The 18,772-nt window shown below is 40.4% G+C and overlaps 1 protein-coding gene across 4 annotated transcripts in view; it reads right to left on the minus strand.

Moving 5' to 3' along the window:
• Positions 1 to 18,323, minus strand: part of SLC35E3 (solute carrier family 35 member E3) — a 33,811-nt gene extending 15,488 nt beyond the window's left edge. Inside the window, exons 1-5 of one of the 4 annotated variants that reach the window (XM_010994194.3) lie at positions 17,692 to 18,323; positions 16,737 to 16,847; positions 12,705 to 12,863; positions 8,730 to 8,812; positions 2,032 to 6,221 (exon numbers count right to left, since the gene is read on the minus strand). In XM_010994194.3, coding sequence (XP_010992496.1) covers positions 6,035 to 6,221; positions 8,730 to 8,812; positions 12,705 to 12,863; positions 16,737 to 16,847; positions 17,692 to 18,093 — 942 coding nt within the window. In that variant the 5' untranslated portion in view covers positions 18,094 to 18,323 and the 3' untranslated portion in view covers positions 2,032 to 6,034. Of the gene's footprint in view, positions 1 to 2,031; positions 6,222 to 8,729; positions 8,813 to 12,704; positions 12,864 to 16,736; positions 16,848 to 17,691 lie in introns of those variants that run through there. The other 3 variants (XM_031462813.2, XM_010994195.3, XM_064491707.1) reach the window with 3 other exon arrangements.
• Positions 18,324 to 18,772: the final 449 nt, after the last annotated feature.

An 18,772-nucleotide genomic window follows, 5' to 3' on the forward strand; every position in this document is an offset into this window, starting at 1 on the left:
ATGTCTGGCTGTCACAGCAGTACCAAATTGCTATAGAACACTGGTACATTTTTAGCTGCAAGTAGCAATTAAAAGTGGCTTCAACAAACCAGGGTTTACTTTCCATCTAGAACAAGAAGACAGGAGACTGGCAGCTGAAGGCATTGCTTAAGCAGCTCAGCACTTCTGGGTCAGGTTCTCTTCACCTCTTCTTTACCAATTAGCACAATTCTAGACACCCACATTCTGAGGATATGGAAACACAGCAAAAAGAGAATTCAGCATTTCTAGCCTCTTGAGTGAAGGTGAACAGAATAGGAATGAGTATTTGGTTAGGAAACAAACTGTCTTTCATAGCATTTTTGCCTTTTTTTTCTGTATAATGGTTTGCTAAATTGCATAAAACATTCTCTTTTTTTTGTTCTTTATACTTATACTTTAAAATTTTTTTGACTTTTAAAAAATTTACAATGTTGTATTCATTTCTGGTGTATAGCATAGTAATTCAGTTATACATACTGTATAAAACATTCTGATTCTAGCAAATATGGCCAAGGAATCACTCCATAATTCTCTTGGTTAGTCTTGCCTCCAAACTCCAGGCAGAGAAAGGCGTGGAGAGTCTGCTCATTCCTGTGGTAAATCACAGTTTTGGAGATCCCAGATCTCCTCAACAGACTGACTGACTTAGCATCTCCCACCTCCTGGGTTAAAGCCCACCCATCCGTCTTCTGCACCAAACGGCTGACTCTCATTTTAAATTGAGAAGAGGGGAATTGAAAAAACAGGAAACTGACTTTTTTGGGGAAGTGTAAGGACAAACAGGAAAAAAATGAAGACATGTAGTTGATATAGATCATTTGATTTTAAAAGAAAAAATAACCTCATATGGATAACAAAAAGTTCAAAATTTAGAAATGCATAAGAATTTAAAACTGCTCTAAAAAATTAAGTCCTTTTAAAAAATGCATAGTCCTGGCTGGTTAAAGAAATCTGCAGGCTTGCTCTTGTGGCATGTATAATAATGCTAAATAGTAGTTATGAAATATTTTTAGTTAAATAGAAAAATGTGAATAACTACGGTGTAGGTGATGTGCTATTTTCCAAATTAAAAACAGCACAGCAAAAAATATCCTCCAAATACCCATAAATAACTGGTTGACTTGGCAATAATTCACCTCCCAATGATTTCATGTGAAGTGTAAAGCAGCTTTGATAAATCATGTCTTCTAATATAACAAATATGAAAATAAACTACATTTAATATTTTGCATATACTAAAAACAGACTCTGTAAGTAAAGAAGTACCTATGAACAAGTTCTCAGAAGGACCAAACAATATCTTTCTTATTAATTTAATCCAATCTGCTCTCAATATAAGCAAATGAGAAATTGTAATTTTAATCTGAAAAAGCAAATCAGGGGATTTTGGAGATGGAAGGTCTCTTGGAAATCATCTGGATCCAAGCCCTCGTTTTATACACAAAGAAACTGAGGATTTGGACTTGCCCAAACCCGAAGGCCATCCTTGTCAATGGCAGAGTCTGGACTGGAAGCCACGATCCAGATATCCAAGCCAGCCCTGCTCCATGTGCCACACTAGCCCCCAAAACAGAGTGGTCTCTCTCTTGGCAGATTTCTTTGCCCTTTTTTAACCTTAGCAGTAATATGGACAAGAGATTGTATAACTGATCATCCCTTAATGGGCTTGCAAAATTGTTTTTTCAAAGTCTGCTGGCAGTTGGCAAAAGTAACTGTTGATTTTATTAACAGCAACCCACATTTCAAGAATATATTCAGAGGCCAAAAATAAAACTACTTTTCAAAACAAAAGGTCATCCTGTGACAGAAGTATGTGCACTTCTTACAGGGTATCTGGTGCTTCACAATTTTAACCCAGTAATAATTAATTAGCATTGCAATAAAAGTCTTAGACTCACACACAAGAAGCCCCCATTCATGTCAAGCAACATGCAATGCCTCGTGCAATGCTGTATGTTGCAATAGCAATAGAGCTGTTTATATTCTTGGATCCACATCCTGACCTCTCACACACTGACCATTCACTCTACTCCAAACTGCTTTTTGCCACCAGCACTCCACTGAAACAGCCTTACTAAGATCCACAATAAACAGCCAATAAATGCAATGGTTATTTTTCTGTGCAAGTCTACCTCGACCTCTCAGCAATACTGTCACCTTTGGCCACCCTCTCTACCATTACAGCATCATCCTTGTTTTCCTCCTACCTCTTTGACTCTTCCTTTTCAGAATTACCCTCCTCTACCAGCACAGGCTGGAGTTCTTCAAGGCTCAGTTGTAAACTGTCTTTTTGCATTAGACTGCCTTCCTTTTCAGAATTACCTTCCTCTACCAGCACAGGCTGGAGTTCTTCAAGGCTCAGTTGTAAAAACACTGACTCAGTATGCTGTACACCTGAAACTAATATTGTAAATTAACTGTACCTTAATTAAAAAGAAAACACTTGAGTTCTAAACCTATATGATTATTTAATTAATAACTTCTATTGGATTTCTCAAAGATGCCTCAAAATCCAGATGGCCCTGTATGAACTCAGTCTCTGTCCTTCCCAACCCAGCCCTCTTCTTTTGTTTCCTATCTCAAAGAGTGGTACCAGACTCTACCAAGCTGCACATATCAAACATGTGTGATTATTAATTTTTTAAAACAGAGGTACCGAGGACAGAACCCAGGAATTCGCGCATGCTAAGCACACTCTCTACCACTGAGTCATTACCCGCCCCCTCCAAACACGTGTGATTCTTAACTTCACTTCCTCCAGTGCCCAATCTAAGTCCACTTGATTTCATCTACTAAATCCTCTTGAATCTACCCACTTCCGTCATCTCACCACCACTCCTCTAAGCTATCTCATCTCCCTGCAGTCATCTCCAAACTGCTCTCCTAGCATCTCTGGTTCTCATCCTTCTGTTTCAAAACAAAGGAGTTGACTGTGACAATGCTTGGAATACCCCCTCTTGCTCGTCCTAACATAGCCTACAAGGTATTCTATGGTCTGAGGCTGGCCTTCTTTTCCAGTCTCCTGTCTCACATCTCCCCTTCCCTAAATGTACTCTCTCCCCTCCATCCTTTTTGCAGTTCTTTAAACTCATCCTAAATTCCCCCAATAGGCCTATGTGCTATTCCCTTTCCTCTCTACTCAGCTAACTTCTATATGCCCATCAGATTTCAGCTCAATTGTCCTTTCCTCACAGACACTCTCACTGACAGTCCATTCTGAGCCAGATTCTTTTGTTATAGCCTCCAGAGAACCATGTTCCTTTTAGGATGTAAGTTTATTATAATAAACTCATGTTTTTACTGAATTAGTGTCTATCTTTTCTGCTAGAACAATGTTTCTTAAGATCACAGGGAACATAGGATTGTCTTTGCACAGCCATGTTCAATAAATCCTTGCTGAGTGAATGAAATGAGCATTGTATTCCTGATGTTAGCAAGTATAAACCAGTTCAAGTGTGAAAACAAATGCAAAACAATTTATCTAATAAATCTGGTCTCCATTCTTTTAACCAAACTTTCTCCTTTGGCCATTCTGCATATTCATTCACCCAACAAATATTCATGGTTGGAGTCAATGTGGACTGCTTGGTGAACGCTGGCGCTTTTAAGTGAAATTGACAACTAATGATTTGAAACTAGCAAGTTAAACAAGGTTTAAAAAGTATTTCAAAAAATGAAACAGGAGAAAGCTTACTTCATTTCACAGGGAAAGATTTCTCTTACACTCTTTTGAAAGGGAGATGAGGATTTTGCTTCATTAGATGCTACACACGTGGGAGTGTCACCCCTGCACACACATGTAGAAATTACATGTTAATTTAAACACACAGAGAACATTTCTTAGGCAAACATAATGCCTGAGGCTCGTCTGATAAGACAACTTGCACACACACATGCCATCCTTCTTCCGCCAGTTCCAACATGCAATTCGAAAGTAAAAACATCAGGTTCTCTTTATTTGTAACAGGAAAAACCGAAGTTGAGCCATCGAACATAGGATAAAAAACAGGTGCAGTTACAACTGTAACAAAAGGAGAGTCCGCATGCATTCTCCCATACACTGCCTTTCGGGTTTGTCTCTGGGGTTGGTCCATGTCAGCTGATGCATTTTTTCCCCAGGAACTTTCTTTTCAATGGGAAGATGGTCCTCAGGGCAAAAAATGTTTATCAGACTTCAGTTCCAGCAGTACATGTTTTATTTACTTATCAATATGTACCCTGACCCTAGCTCGCTCCAATCTTCCTTGCATTCCTATTGAAGTTGGTCATTTATTATAACGTTCCCCCAACGTTGATTAAAAATCACCCCTCCCAAGTTCTATTTACAGTTAAGAAGTATTTGTACATGGCACAAATCAACTCAGCTGTTAGTGCACAGAGGTCACATAATACTCACTGTGCTGAAATACTTTTCTCCAGCTTTCGGGGAATAATTACGTGTTAATGTAAACATACACAGGGAACATTTCTTAGGCAAACATAATGCCTGAGGCTCATTTGGTGAGACAAATTGCTTTGTACTTCTTAGCACAATAAAATGTATCTTTGGAAACTGAGAATAACCAAAGAGTATTTAAAACAAAGAAAATAACACACACGGATCACACAACAGATTGACGGATACATTGAAATTCTATCAAAACAGATTCTCAGTGAGGCTTTTCATTTCAAACAGGCCAGGAAAAAAAACATCCTAAAAGGTGTATTTTATACACATGGCTCTCTGTCCACTTAAGAGTTGTTTTCTCATTTAAGGTTTCTAAATAATATTTAGAAAAAAAGAATTATTTATTACAAGAGGCATTATCTTCCTCAGTCAATTTATGGTGAGAGGTTATCAACAACTGCTTTGAAAGCTCAACTGTCAGGAGTCGGCAGAAATACATTTTGCAATTCAATATGTGGGACTATCATTTCTTTAAGTAGAAATCATGTATCTCCCCTATAACTTATTTTTAAGTATCCTTTAAAAAAATTCAGGGAACTTGTTAAATACTGATTATCTCTCTGCTTCTCTTTCAAATCTTTCCTCATATATTTATCAAGTTTCTGCTTAGTCTTTGATAACATTTGCTTTGACTTGCTGCTCAAGAAATTTCCCCAGCCACCTTAGAAAAGCTGACCTAGTTCACTCCAAATCCTTCAGTGCCAAAGAAAGCTCCGAGGGCACCTCAAAGTGAGGGGTAGGGAGTGATAGCAGGGAGGTAGTATTAAGAAATCACCAACCTGAAATGCTCACAGAGGCCAGGAGAACCACCACCAGAAAAGAAGAAATTGGCTCAATTCCTCCTACAGTCTTTTCTTTGGGCCATTTAAACATGGAGCTATTTTGTTTTTTAACTTCACATATAGTTTCTAGAGTTCACTAAGAGCTCAAAAACAAGAGAATACCTATAGGCACTGCAGTTTTTCAAAAACATCTAATTTCTTATATCAATTTTCTACCAGAGAAATGGTACTGTTAGAATTGGGTTCTGTCTTATCATCTTTCCAACACTTTGCTTTTTTTGATAAATGCGACTTCATTTCTATAAATTAAAAAAGCAGGAAGTTATACTAAAACAGAAATGCTAGCTTTAAATTCTGACTTGAATACTTTGGCCTAAATTATAAAAGAGCATTGGGGGACCACCTATAAGCAAGCAGAAGAGTCCTATGTGTCCTTCCTTAAAAACCACTATACATTTGTAGCACAGTGGTTTGAATTCCTTTGTCCTTATTATAAAACTTTAATTTCATGTACTTCATTTGGTATAAACAAACCATCCTATACACCTCACATAATCATCTTTGGAAAGAAGCATGAGCTATGTTTTAGAGAACGAGGTTTTTTTTAAAGGTACTCTAAAAGAGAAATAAGTATGAATAAAATTTCATTTGAGTTACTTCTTACAAACCATCATTTGATGAATTTTGCAGTGTTATTTTTTTTCTTCTTTGAAAGTAACTTGCACACTTAATACTTAAGAAAAAATCTTCTTGGGGTGACTTTCTTTTCTCCACAAAAACCCCATTAAGGACGTTGTACCAATTTACTCTTACTTCCTTCCTGTTCACTGAGTTTAAAATGGGTGTAAGCGAGAATGCCAAATAATGTACATAACATGCCAAGACCCTGATTAACGGACAGCGGGTCCTTAAATAAAACATATCCTCCAAATAAAGTAATGCAGAACTTGAAGTGTCCAAACATGTTATAGCTGAGGTTTTAGGATAAGGATAAAAAATAACAAGATAGATACTATATTCACACACACAGAGCAAAGCTTCCTGTGGCTGGAAAGAAGTGCATGAAACAGACTGAACAGCAGCCCCCATCCAAAGAACAAGAGAACTTCAGTGAGATGTGGGGCTGATCCTAGTTTCTTCAAGTAGGTTTCAGCAATTAATCAGTGATAGGAGGTTGCCTCAACTCTCCCCATTGACCTTGCCAAAGAAGAGAAAGGGGGCTATAATATGAGGTTGGGAAAGAGATTCAAAACAAGGTACAGAGAAGATATTTTGCAGAGCACTTTGTGATGCTGTTTCATAGAGCCATTTCTAATAAACCTCCCCTGGCTAATGAGGTGAGATGTGTAGTGTAAGGCACCAGAGAGCTGCCTCAAGGTCAACACATCCGCTGTGCATAAGTTTAGGAGGGAACCAGGGAAAGGGGAGGGAGGAACACTGGTCACCAAGCACACAGCACTGCTGTCTATTTCAGTCGACGGCAACTCTGCTCTACCAGGTGCTCAGGTCAAAACTGGGTGAGTCAACCTTGTTTCCTTTCTCATTCTCCACTTCCAATCTGCCAGTAAAACCTGTTGGCACTCCTTGAACATATATGAAGAATCCAGTGACTTTTCACTACAGCCGCTGTGACCATCCTAGTACCAAACTACTGTGGTCTCTGAAACAGCACCCTGCAGTGGCCTCCTGATGGCTTCCCTTCTTCTCTTGGCCCTTTCAGTACAGTGGTTCTCAGCGAGGGCTGATTCCGTCATGTGTGCAAGGTCTGGACACACTTTCGGTTTTCATAATTGGGGAGGGGGGTGCTACCGGCATCTAGTGGGTAGAGGCCAGAGATGCTGCTGAACATCCATCCTCCCGTGTATAGGACAGGCCTCTGCAACGAGCAGCTGTCTGGTCCAGAAGGTCAACAGCACTGAGGCTGAAAAGCCCTGCTTTGTCTAGTCTCAACCCAGCAGCCCAGAGGGGTCCTATGAGAACATTCATAAAGCCACATCATTTCTCTGCTCAAAACTCCAATGGCCTCCCCTCGCACTCAGAAAACAATCCTCATATGAAAGCTCTGCTCAGTCTGGCTCCCTGTTACTCTCAGAGTCCTACTACCCCTGCCCTCTGTTCCTCCAGCTCCAGCACACAGGCCTCTTGTCCCTTCGGCCCCTCCCTGGCTGTTCTCTCTGCCTGGAATGCCACCCGTGCCCATCTGCTCAGAGTAACCTCACTCGCTTCAGGTCTTTACTTGGAAGTCCCCTCCCTGTGGAGGCCTTCCCGATGGCCCTCTGTCCCCGACATTCCATATTCCCTTTCCTGCTTAATTTTTTCTCCTTGTCACTTAACATTATCTAATACTGTATATGTATATTTCTTATTTTTCTTATTTCTAGCCTGTCTCCTGCTCCAGAATTTAAGGCTGTGAGAGCAAAGAGTTTTGTCTCTTTGGTTCACTACTGTATCTCCAGTGCCCGATATACAGTAGCTATTCAGTATGAGAATACTTATTAAGTCAAGGAGTGGTTTACACTGGGTGCTCAATAAATATTTGTTGAATGAATGGATGTTCTTCATCAGGGCACAAACTTAGATGTCATGATTTGGCAGCACGGTGCACAAGTTCTGGGGCAAGACCTCAGGGGCTCAAATCTGGACACTGAGCTTTTCAACTGGATGATGCTGAGTTATCCAACCCCTCTGCACCTCCACTTCCTCCTCTGTAGAGTAAGATGACAGAATTTATCTCATCAAACTGCTCAAAAATGAAATGCTTAATACGCATAAGGTGTTTCAAACAGTCCCTGGCACAAAATAAACACTTACTAAGTGTTGTTTTTTAAAAATATTATTATTATCATTGCTTTATTTATTGATAATTGGCAAATACGCTGCTTTTTTTACTTTGCTCTCAGTGTTCACTCATCAAAAGCAAAATGTTAAAAATGGGCAATTGAGTTTGATTCAGACCTTTAAGTCATGACTTCATTTCTTAAATGTTGAGAACATGGGCACACCAATGTCCAAATAAATACAAAAACAAATTCAAAAGTCAGAGTGACTGGTCTGCAATTATTTCTGTTATTTGGATTAACCACATCTAGCTATTACTATTAATAACTGAAAAGTGATGGCAAACCAGAGTATCCACTTCATTAGTTGCTCAACAAATACTTATTTAACTTCACTATGTGCAAGGAATGGTGATCTATGTTAGTTTTGGTAGGGGAAAAGGGCAGCTCTTACTTAAGAAAATTCAAAAGCATTTATGGTACAGAAAGTTAACCCATTTCTCTAGTACATATTTCTTTACATTTCCAAGGACTCTAGTGTGAAAAGATACACACTAAAAAAACAAAAAAGAATTCACTCTATTCAACTGAGGCCATGCAATAGGAAATGTAGACTGAAATAACAAAATGAAGGTGACAGAGTTTTGGAGAGTACAAAAGACTAGGCACCTAGGCACTTGTAAGTTACTAGGAAAAGGATACGTGACTGGTGAAGTGTTTCCAATGATCCAATAAATCGATAAGTTCACCATGAAAGCTATTACTCCAGATAGCAGGACCATAAGCTACAAATAAACCAAAAGAATCATTAATGCAAAGCTGCTGCAATCATTACCATCATCAAGTAAAAAATACACTTCGTCAGGAATTTCCATCAACCATTAAGAATAAGATTTTTAGTGGGGGGCGGGGTATATGTATAGCTCAGTGGTAGAGTGCCTGCCTAGAATGTACTCCTGGGTTCAATCCCTGGTACCTCCATTAAAAAAAAAAAAAAGATTTTTAAAAAAGAGAGAATCAAGTTGGGAAACAGCAAGAACTGAGGGTAAAAGAGCAGAATGAAAATTATTCAGAAATGTAATTTTGTCTATAAAATGTAATGGGAAAATGCTCCAATAATATCCTGCCTCTAAATGTGAATTTCCAGGTTCATTTTTCTTATACATCGAAAAAAAAAGCATTTTGTAATAATTTCTTATTATAAAAGTAGTATATATTCATTATAGAAGAGTCAGAAAATAAAGATGAGCAAAAAGAATATAAAGAATTCTTTTTTCTTTCAGTTTTATTGAGGTATAATTGACATACAGCACTGCGTACTGTTTAAGGTGGACAGCGTGATTTGACTGATTAAATGATTACCACAGTAAGTTTAGAGAACATCCATCATCTCACATGTATACAAAATTAAATAGGAAAAAAAAATTACTTTCCCATGTGATGAGAGCTCTTATAAGGAATTCTTATAATGTCAACCACTCACTGCTGTTAATACCTTGGTATATATCTTTCCAGATCTTTTATCCATTGAACTGCTCATACTCATTCTTATTTAAACTCATTCAGTAGGCATTCACTGGATATCTACAAAACTAGGCCAGGCCTTGTAAGGAACACAATGGACTCTTGCCCTCAAAGATCTTAGAAACCACCTGAGGACATAATAAAACTCTTAATTATCATAGCTTATACTCACATAGTACTCATTATACGCCAAGAATTGTTCTAAATGTTTTACACATACAAGCTCATTTAATCCTTACAAACAGCCGTAAGGAAGTAAAATATCTTCCATTTTCACAGACAAGAAAACAGAACACAGAGAGGTAAAGCAACTTGCCTAAGATACACAGCTAGTAAGTGGAAGGGCTGAGATCTACACCCAGGGAAGTCTGGTTCTGGAGTCCTGGCTCCTAACTCACTATGCTATGCTACCTCATAACTATGTGGAAGAGAGAGAGCAATACAAGATGCACAGCTCAATGAAAGAAAATGAGTCCTGAGCTCTGCCTCATCATTGAGCAAAGAGACAACAGATTGTACAGGACTCTCTAGGATGGAGATGGCATTTTGGGCTGAGAAAGCAAGAAAAGTCTTTGGATTTCAAATGTATGTTTAGATTAGAGAGAGAAATAAGAGGGGTAGGATTTCAAGCAGAGGAAACAGTATGGTTCAGAGCACGGAGGCATGAAAGCATGGGTGTCACAGGCATGTGCCTAGAACAGCGAGTACACCGACATGGCTGAGGACGGCGGACAAAGTGGCTGCACCACTGGAGACATACAACATTCTGTTCAAGCCCATCCCACAGCATTACTGTAAAAGTTATAAAGTCATTTTCTATTTCTGAAATAAGAGAATTTAAAGCAAATATTAATTGTGATTTGAATTACTAAGAAGTTTCAATGCCAAAGAAAACATGTCATATTTGAAGATTCTTTCTGTCTCATGTGGGTTTTTTCAGTTTTTATTTTTATTCATTTTGTTTTTATTTTGGGGGGGGTTTAGTTATTTAGTAGTAGTAGTAGTAGTAGTAGTAGTAGTAGTAGTAGTAGTAGTAGTAGTAGTAATAGTAGTAGTAGTAGTAGTAATAGTAGTAGTAGTAGTGGTAGTACTTTAACAGAGGTCCTGGGGATTGAACCAAGGACCTTGTACATGCTAAGCACACACTCTACCACTGAGCTATACCCTACCTCCTTTCAGCTTTTAAATCAGTGCAGTTATAAGGGGACCAGGGGAGCCCGATGTACTTCCTATTTAGGTAGAAACAGGAACACCTCATTTGTTTGCCAACAGTGAGGTTCGTTCAGTTTTCAACCAAGACAAACTTGCTCCTTAAAGACTTTAGAAACTGTTTCTAGAAATGTATCACTGTTGATTTTACTGAGTTCACAGAAAGTCACAGACCTATTTCTTAATGACCTGGCACATCATCAAAAACACAATTACATACTCTACTTTTGAGGCAATGATGCCCTCTAGGGACAAGAAGGAATGAAAGAGACTTTCCCTTATTCAATGGCCTCAGACTGCTGTGCTCTTGGTTCTTTGACCTTTCTGATGGCTTTTCAGCTGAGTTCTTCATTTTCAAATCTGTTGGAGGGCCAGTCACAGGAAACCTCTCCCTTTCTAGTCTAAGGTGCCTGAGCCACAGTGGTTAGGAGACCAGATGACCAAGTTGGCTAGAACTTCAGTAAAAGTAAGAGGAAATATTATCTGAGAGAGGTCGGTTGGTTTCTACTTTGGAAAAAAGGCCCTATGGCCAAAGTACACAAATTTGAAACAACTACCAATCTGCTCATAGGTAGCCTAGTAGGTGGTTAAGAGCGTGGACTCTGGATCCAGAATGTGTGGATTCAAACTCTTGCTCTGTTATTGGATCTTAAGTCAGTTACTTAACTCTATCTCTCAGCTTCCTCAACAGTAAACAGGGATAATAATAGTACCCACCTAATAAAGTTGTTATGAGGATCCAATAAATTAATATTTGCGAAGTGCTTAGAATAGTGCCTGGAACAGACTGAGGGCTATGCATGTTTGAGAAATTAATGTCACCAACAAAAAAGACATTCCCACAGACTGTGTTAGAAGTATGAGAAGCAGAAGTTCCTTTCCTCAGTAGGGGATTATACTTTCCAACTTTATTAGAATGTCCCCAGCATGCATACCCCTTTGATTTGGCAATTCCACTCTAAGACTCTATTCCATAGAACACAAAGTTCCCGTTCACGAGGACACATGTACAAGGATGTTTACTGTAATACTGTTCACAGTGGTTAAGAATTGCAGCTATTATACAGACACTCAAAAGAATAATTTGAAGAGACTTCAAGAGATATTGTTAAGTGAGAAAAGCAAGACACAGAAAATCATGTGTAATACGGCCCCACTTTTGTAAGAGAAACAAACATTTAATCTATGTATACACACGTGTTTCCGTGCCTGTGGATGTTGTGTGTGTTTATATGTGGGCATGTACAGCACGGAGAAAAATATGGAGAACAAACACTAGAATGTGAACACGACCTACTTCAACAAGCAGGGGTGGGGAAACGGGATGTTGAAGTGTGTGTGGGTAGGAGGGCTGGGGAAAAGGAATCCATGACAAGAAGAGTATATAAATTTTGTTCCATGTAAATAAAATTGAACACACACACATACCTGTGTCTGTGTATATGAAAAAGAGATCTGTGAAAAGATTATCACCAAAGTGGTAAAGGTAATTATCTCAGCGTGGCAGGATTCTGAGAGACCTTCACTCTATATTTTCATGTACGTTCAGAAATCTATACAACGAGCATGTACTACTTGTATTATTACAATACAATCAACAAAGCTATACTTTCATTATAAAAAAGTTAATAAAATCCTGACAGTATTTGTGGGCTATAGCTTGGCATGGTCAGGATAGTAGCCAGGCATCAGAAGACCTGAATTCTAGTCCTGGGTTTGCTGCTGACTAGCTGTTTGACCCTAATCAAGTCCCTTAATCTTTCTGTGCCTCAGTTTCTTCATCTGAAGAATAATCCTTAGCTTGCTTGCCTCCCTTACAGGGTAATTTTGAATATTAAATGTGAAAATGGATCTGAGACAGTGCTCTGAAAACTAAAAATTGCATTAATAAAGGAGAAATTATTATTGTCTTGTTTCTTAGACACCAAAACAATTAGAACTTACCAAAGCAGAAACTGACCAGGGACCAAATATTCCTCCTTCTCCAAACACTGGCTCAAAGAAGGGCACGGCGACCAGCAACATGGCAGATGACATCGGCGCCTGGTAGTAGAGCAGCTGCATCGAGTTCACTTGTAATTCATGCTGCTTAGCTCCCACCCACTGAAAATTGAGAGAGAAAACAAGTGAGGCAGAAATGAAAAAAAAATAGCATCACTTAATATGCAACTCTAGCCACAAAGGTGGGAATGTGGGGCAGAGCTAGGGGAAGAGGAAATGCCTAATGATCTTATAAGATTCCAAAGATCAATAATATACATGCATATCCTTTAAGCACCTTGGATGAAAGGAGCTTTATAAATTTAATGATCTATTTTCTTCTCGATTGTAAAGGAGAAAAAAACAGTCTTCTCTTCCCTCCTGATCCTAGTAAATGGGGAAAGTCTCTGCATCCAGGGCCTCACAGACATTAGAGATCTTGGGAAAATTAGGCAGGAAAGGAAAGTTATAAGCAGGAATAAGCAGGATAATATTTACAAGCAGGATAAGCAGGAATACAAATGCAGAGTCAGACTTCATTTCTTTCTAAAAATGGCCCCTCAAAGCGAAGACGAGGGGGCAGGGCGGGCTCTAATTAGAGACTGACCGCAACCTCAGCTATCCCAGGTGGCTGCCAAGGTGTGTGGCTACAAAGGCATGTGAGGTCTTTTCATTCGCTTCAGAAAACCCGATCGATGGTAGAAAGAACTTTCCCCTTCACGGCTGACTTTCCTGTGGGTAACCCCCCACCAGGACACCTCAATAAACTCAATAATCACAAACCCTCAAAGACCATCATTCAGTAGAACCAATGCCTCAAAGCCTCAAATCCCATCAGTCCTCAAAATGCCTCACAAATATAACTGAAAAGGTGGCTTTAAAGAATGCTCCACAGGACTGTGTGAGTGCGATCTGGCAGGAATAGCCGTGCTTTTGAATCACCGCTCCTCCATAATTCTTTTTCCTGTAGGTCTGGGTATCCCGTTACATAAAGTCTCGTCTATAGAAATCCACCAGGACAAATATAGCAGGAAATCTGAAGCGGACTCCTGCCAGCCTTGCTTAAGAGTTCTCTGTGCCTGTGAAGGACAAAGAGTCGATTCTCTGGCGCAGGGCACGCAGGGAGCAGTAATGAAGGCACCGAGGATCCGCTGGCCCCGCGTGGCTGCAGCAGCCTCTCTGGGCAGCCACGTGTCCAACACAGAACAGCCTGGGACAGTGGGGACCTCAGGCCTCCGCGTGTCCACACTGCAGTGCAGCCTGGCTTCCAGCTGCCATCCCTCTCAAGAAGCTGCTCCCCCAGAGGGCACCCTCCCCTCCACAGCCACATCCACAGACTCCTCCTAGGCCCTCTTCCTGCTGGAGCTCCGTGTACAACCTGCAGATGCTCTTGAAAGAACGTGACTTCAGTTTGCACACCCTCCTCACTCACCTCTCCCTCCACCTACTATCTGTAAAGGAGACTGGCCTTCTTCATTCTCCCCAATTGATCTCTTTTACTCTCCACTGACACCTGCAGTTCTGACCTCCTTCCCTGAGCCTCCTGAACGTCACACCTTCCACAGCTTACTGGCTGGCTTCATTAGATAATCTGCAGGAACTTGTTTATGGTGAAGCTCCTTCCTTCCTTTCCCAGAGTAGCTCCTCCTGGGTGGGTTGGATAATGAAGATATAATAATCTCCAAGGCTCGGGCTCCTTACTTTCCTCACTCTCACATTCAGTCAGGTCCCACTAATTCTTTTTCCAAAAGGGCTCTGGAGTTTTACCTCCACGCCCAGTACCACTGTCCTTGTTCAGGTCCTGCCCGCCTGCCCCTTGAACCCTGGAGAGCTTCCCAACTGCTCTGTCTGTCACTCTGCCTTCCTTCTCCTCCTCTCCCTTCACTGCCACCAGAGTTAAGTTTCTAAAACAGGGAGTGATCAAGTCACTCCCCCAGCTGAACTCCTCTCCCGGTGCCCGCAGGATAAAGAGCATACTTCCTCCTAGAGATACTCAAGTACTCCACCATCTGGTCTCACCCACCCCTTAGCCTTGTCTTTCCACAGTGCACAAGTTTCCACAAAGTCTAGTCTCACCAAACAAACCAAGTTCTCCAAAAATGCTCCGTACTTCACACATCACTGCCAAGAAAGACCTCCGCTATACTTCTTCGCTAAGCAAATTCCTATCCTATGTGTCCTTTGATTTAAATTAACTTTCCCATAACATCTTACCTCCTCACCCTCTTGCAGAACTGCCCCTTCTTCTCTGGTGTTCCTCAGAACTTTCCTCACACCCTCAGCTATACAAATTGTGATCACCTGTCTCCATGTGTTTCTGCTACACTGGATTATAGCTGCTTTTCATCTCTGTAGCAAGCTGAGCAGAAGAAACGTCTGCTGAATGAACGAAGGAGTCAACCGTCTATCTACTACTAAAGCTAACAGCTGATCATGCATCTTTTAACTCCTTTCAATGCTCTAGCAGTATAAGAAGAAATAACATAGAAATTACACCAGGATATGATGGAAAAATACGACTTTCTTTAAAATGAATTTTGGGGGGAATGTACCTATTCTGTAACCGTACTTTTATCATTTACTAGTACTCAAAGACTCTGTCCATGAGTTAGTAGACAATCATTCCTTGATGAACCTCATTTCAGATAGCTACCTGAGGATAAATATACAGGACCCTTCGATTCCAATCTAGAGCAATTTTAAGACTTATGTGAACAAAAATGGTCATATCGGCATAGACGGAGAGTACCATGAATTGAAGTTATTGATGAGAAAAACAAGAAACTCTAATGTTCAACAATTAAACTTGCTATATTCAATAATTAATCCATACTAGGCCCCCCCAAAAAGTTCATTTAACAAAAAAGGTAAATAGGAACGTTCATTCACTGGATCTAATAAAAAAAATTTAAACTCACTGAAATACACCCAAGTGTAGTTTTCTTAAAGCACAAACCTGAGCTTCCTCTGACTTCTCTCTGTAATAAAAGAATATCTTAGAGCCAAGGGACAAGACTGAGTGGGTGCCCCATCCTTTCATGTCACTGTTCTTTCATTTAAACTGCTTCTGTGCCACTTAAAAAAACGTATTCAACCCCAGAATTTTCACATAACAATGTTTCTGAAATGACCAGTACTAGAAAATTTAAGATGCTAAGGCTGTATCATTAAACTCCTAACATTCTTAACAAGAATGCCTTAGTTGATAACCAGTGAACATTTGCGAAAAAAGTAAAATTGGTCACACATTTTGGCTGATTCCCCATGCAGGCACACCCAGAATTTCCAGTCCAAGGTTTTCAGTATAGAGAAAATACTGTTTCACTGTACCCTATACCGTTCGTTATTCTTTTCCCCACTATATACAAAACAAACAAAAACTTGTATTTGCTGAGATTTTATGGTAACGAAGTAAGTGAATGAACAAATTTCTAAAAAATGCCTGCCACAGGCAAAGCACAGCGCTAGTGCAAGAAGTAAAATACCCACTGCTATAAAGTACTGACACAGACAAATTACCAGAAGTCAATATATAAGCTGTAACTGTGGTATGTTTTGGGGGGGCAAGGATTTATAAATCTGAAATTTTCCTTTTGTGTTCAAATTTTTGGGCCTGTACTCACTCCTTCAAAATGATGTCATAATTAAAGAGTAAATGATAAATATAACCAGTGAACTCAATCCTCAAGTAAAAAGCCTTACTACTCATTTTGTAAAGATTTCCCAGAAAATAATATAACATCACCCCAAACTCAGACTGTTAAGCATGGGTATTATACACTTACTAACAGGTAGGGAGGTATTTGGTGAGCATCATACACCCACGTGTCTCTGTCTCCTTTCTTCTCTTCACCTTGAGTCAGACAATTTATGCACTTATGCTTTCTTTCCAACAGTCTATTGTCTCTATACTGTATTTTCTAAACCTTGGGACACAGCTTCAAAATTTATGCAATCTGCTAAAAAGGCACATAAAGAAAAAAAAAAATTACCAACCACTTGATAAAGGGATGTAACTAAAACACCAAGAGCAGCAAACACCATTCCAAGGAAATTAAACTTCACATCGTAATAAGAATTTAGGATTACACCTAAAGTTATAGGAATCTGTAAAGAAAAAGAGGTAAACGTTGTTCAGATTAAATTCACGAGACAAAATTAGTATTCCTTTCACAGTGTCTTACAAGGTTAATCATAAAAACATCACTAGGAAACAACAAATCTCCACAAATACTTTATTCCATTCGGAAAAGATACAGATAATCCTATTCTTCAAAGTGAAATGATAATTCTGTATTTATGCTCACATTTAATTCTGTTTAAAATTCTGGGTAAAATAATGAGTCAATGTATTTCACTTTGCAAGAAAAAAAAATCACATGTATGCAATAGGTGTAAATGGACCCCCAAACCTAGTGTCTCAACAATATATAAACAAAAACGTATAACAAAAGCATTACGATTTTGAATATTGTAAGTTATGAAGTGCCAAAAATACTTTAGCCCATTTTCTTGAATTTAAAGATGCAGAAACCTCTGCAGTAAGTCGGCACAGGCATATCCTGAGACATATTTTATGCTAAACTTTTAGCGTTGATCATAATCGTTTTAGTTTGAGATTTTGCACTTAGTCCGATACACTGACTTGCATCACCCAATACAGTTTTCTTTTCTTACTGATCATAGCATTTCATTTCCATCAAATTATAGTTATTAAAACTCACACAAGCAACGCTATTGGGCTAAAAGCCCAACAGAGTGCCAAGATGGCTTTTTTCCACCTTTCCCAAATAAGCCTGAAGTTCACATGCTCACAGATGACTCGTGTGTGGATTTCAAGATTATGGGAAAGAGAATTAGTGCAAGGTTAACCATTCAAATTTCCCAGGGGGAAAGACGGTCCAGGAGGTGGGTGGTTGGAGGGGAGCCTCGTCAAGCTGAAGCTACTCACCAGTGTGAGCTGTATTTTGATAGAGAAGGTTTTCTTGTAGCAGAGGGTCTGGATGACTATGATCACCGGCGTGGTCATGGCCTTGGCCAGCTGATAGGTGCCTATGGTGTTGTTCTGCAGAGATAAATTGGTGAAGACCACGAAGCCACAGAAGCTGAGGGCTAGGAGGAGGAGCTTGGAAGGCGGCAGACTTTTGGGGGCAAAGATGTCCAGCTTCTGGCAGACATACAAACCCAGCCAAGTGACCACGAAGTGCACCAGGGTCAGGCTCATGTTAGGGAAGCCATAGCGCACATAGATCCATTTGTTGAGGAACACGATGCAGATGGACGCCAGCAGGTTGAGCAGAAGTCCGGCGGCGATGCGCCCGTTGCCCCGCACTCGGTCCGTCAGGCTTGCCATGACCCCCACGAAGCCAGGGCCTAGCAGCCTCCGGAAGGGGCACCCGACCTGTGTCTGGCTGCCGTTTCTCTCCTCCTCCTCTACGTCCCTGCAGCCGCCGGCTTCACCATCGGGCCAGGGATAGGCATGCAACCTTCGGGTCGTAGGCGCGCAGCAGCCTCAGCGGCAAACACATGCTCAGCCGCCGCCCATTCAGCCGGCGACTACGCGGCAGCACGTCCCGCGCGCCCCGCCCCTTTCCGTCTGCGACCACGTGACGCGGGGCGCCCGCGCTTCCGGGCTGGACCTGTTGGCCGAGCGGCTTCTGCCTGCGCAGGCGCGTTGGGCTCTGGGTGTGGCGAGCTGAGCTCTAAGTCCCTTACCTCCGGTGTTGGCTAACCCTCGCTGGGCCGATCCGGGACTCCTTTCTTGATGTTTGACATTTCCTGTGTGTCAGTTGGGTCAACTTGCTGCACAGTATTGGTGCTGAATAAATTTAGCCCTCCGCAGAGAGAGGAAAGCATTACTTCTTGAAAGCATATTTTTAAACATTTTATTTTAAAAATCCAAACACATAGAGGAGTATACGGACAGTACGATGAGCCGTCACATACTCATCATGGTTAGTAAATTATTCAGATTTTCTTCTTTTTGAATCAATGTTTGGTTTTTCACTGTCCTAGAAAAGTGCCCATTTTAC

This window comes from Camelus dromedarius, chromosome 11, assembly GCF_036321535.1.
Source record: "Camelus dromedarius isolate mCamDro1 chromosome 11, mCamDro1.pat, whole genome shotgun sequence".
Classification (NCBI taxonomy): domain Eukaryota; kingdom Metazoa; phylum Chordata; class Mammalia; order Artiodactyla; family Camelidae; genus Camelus; species Camelus dromedarius.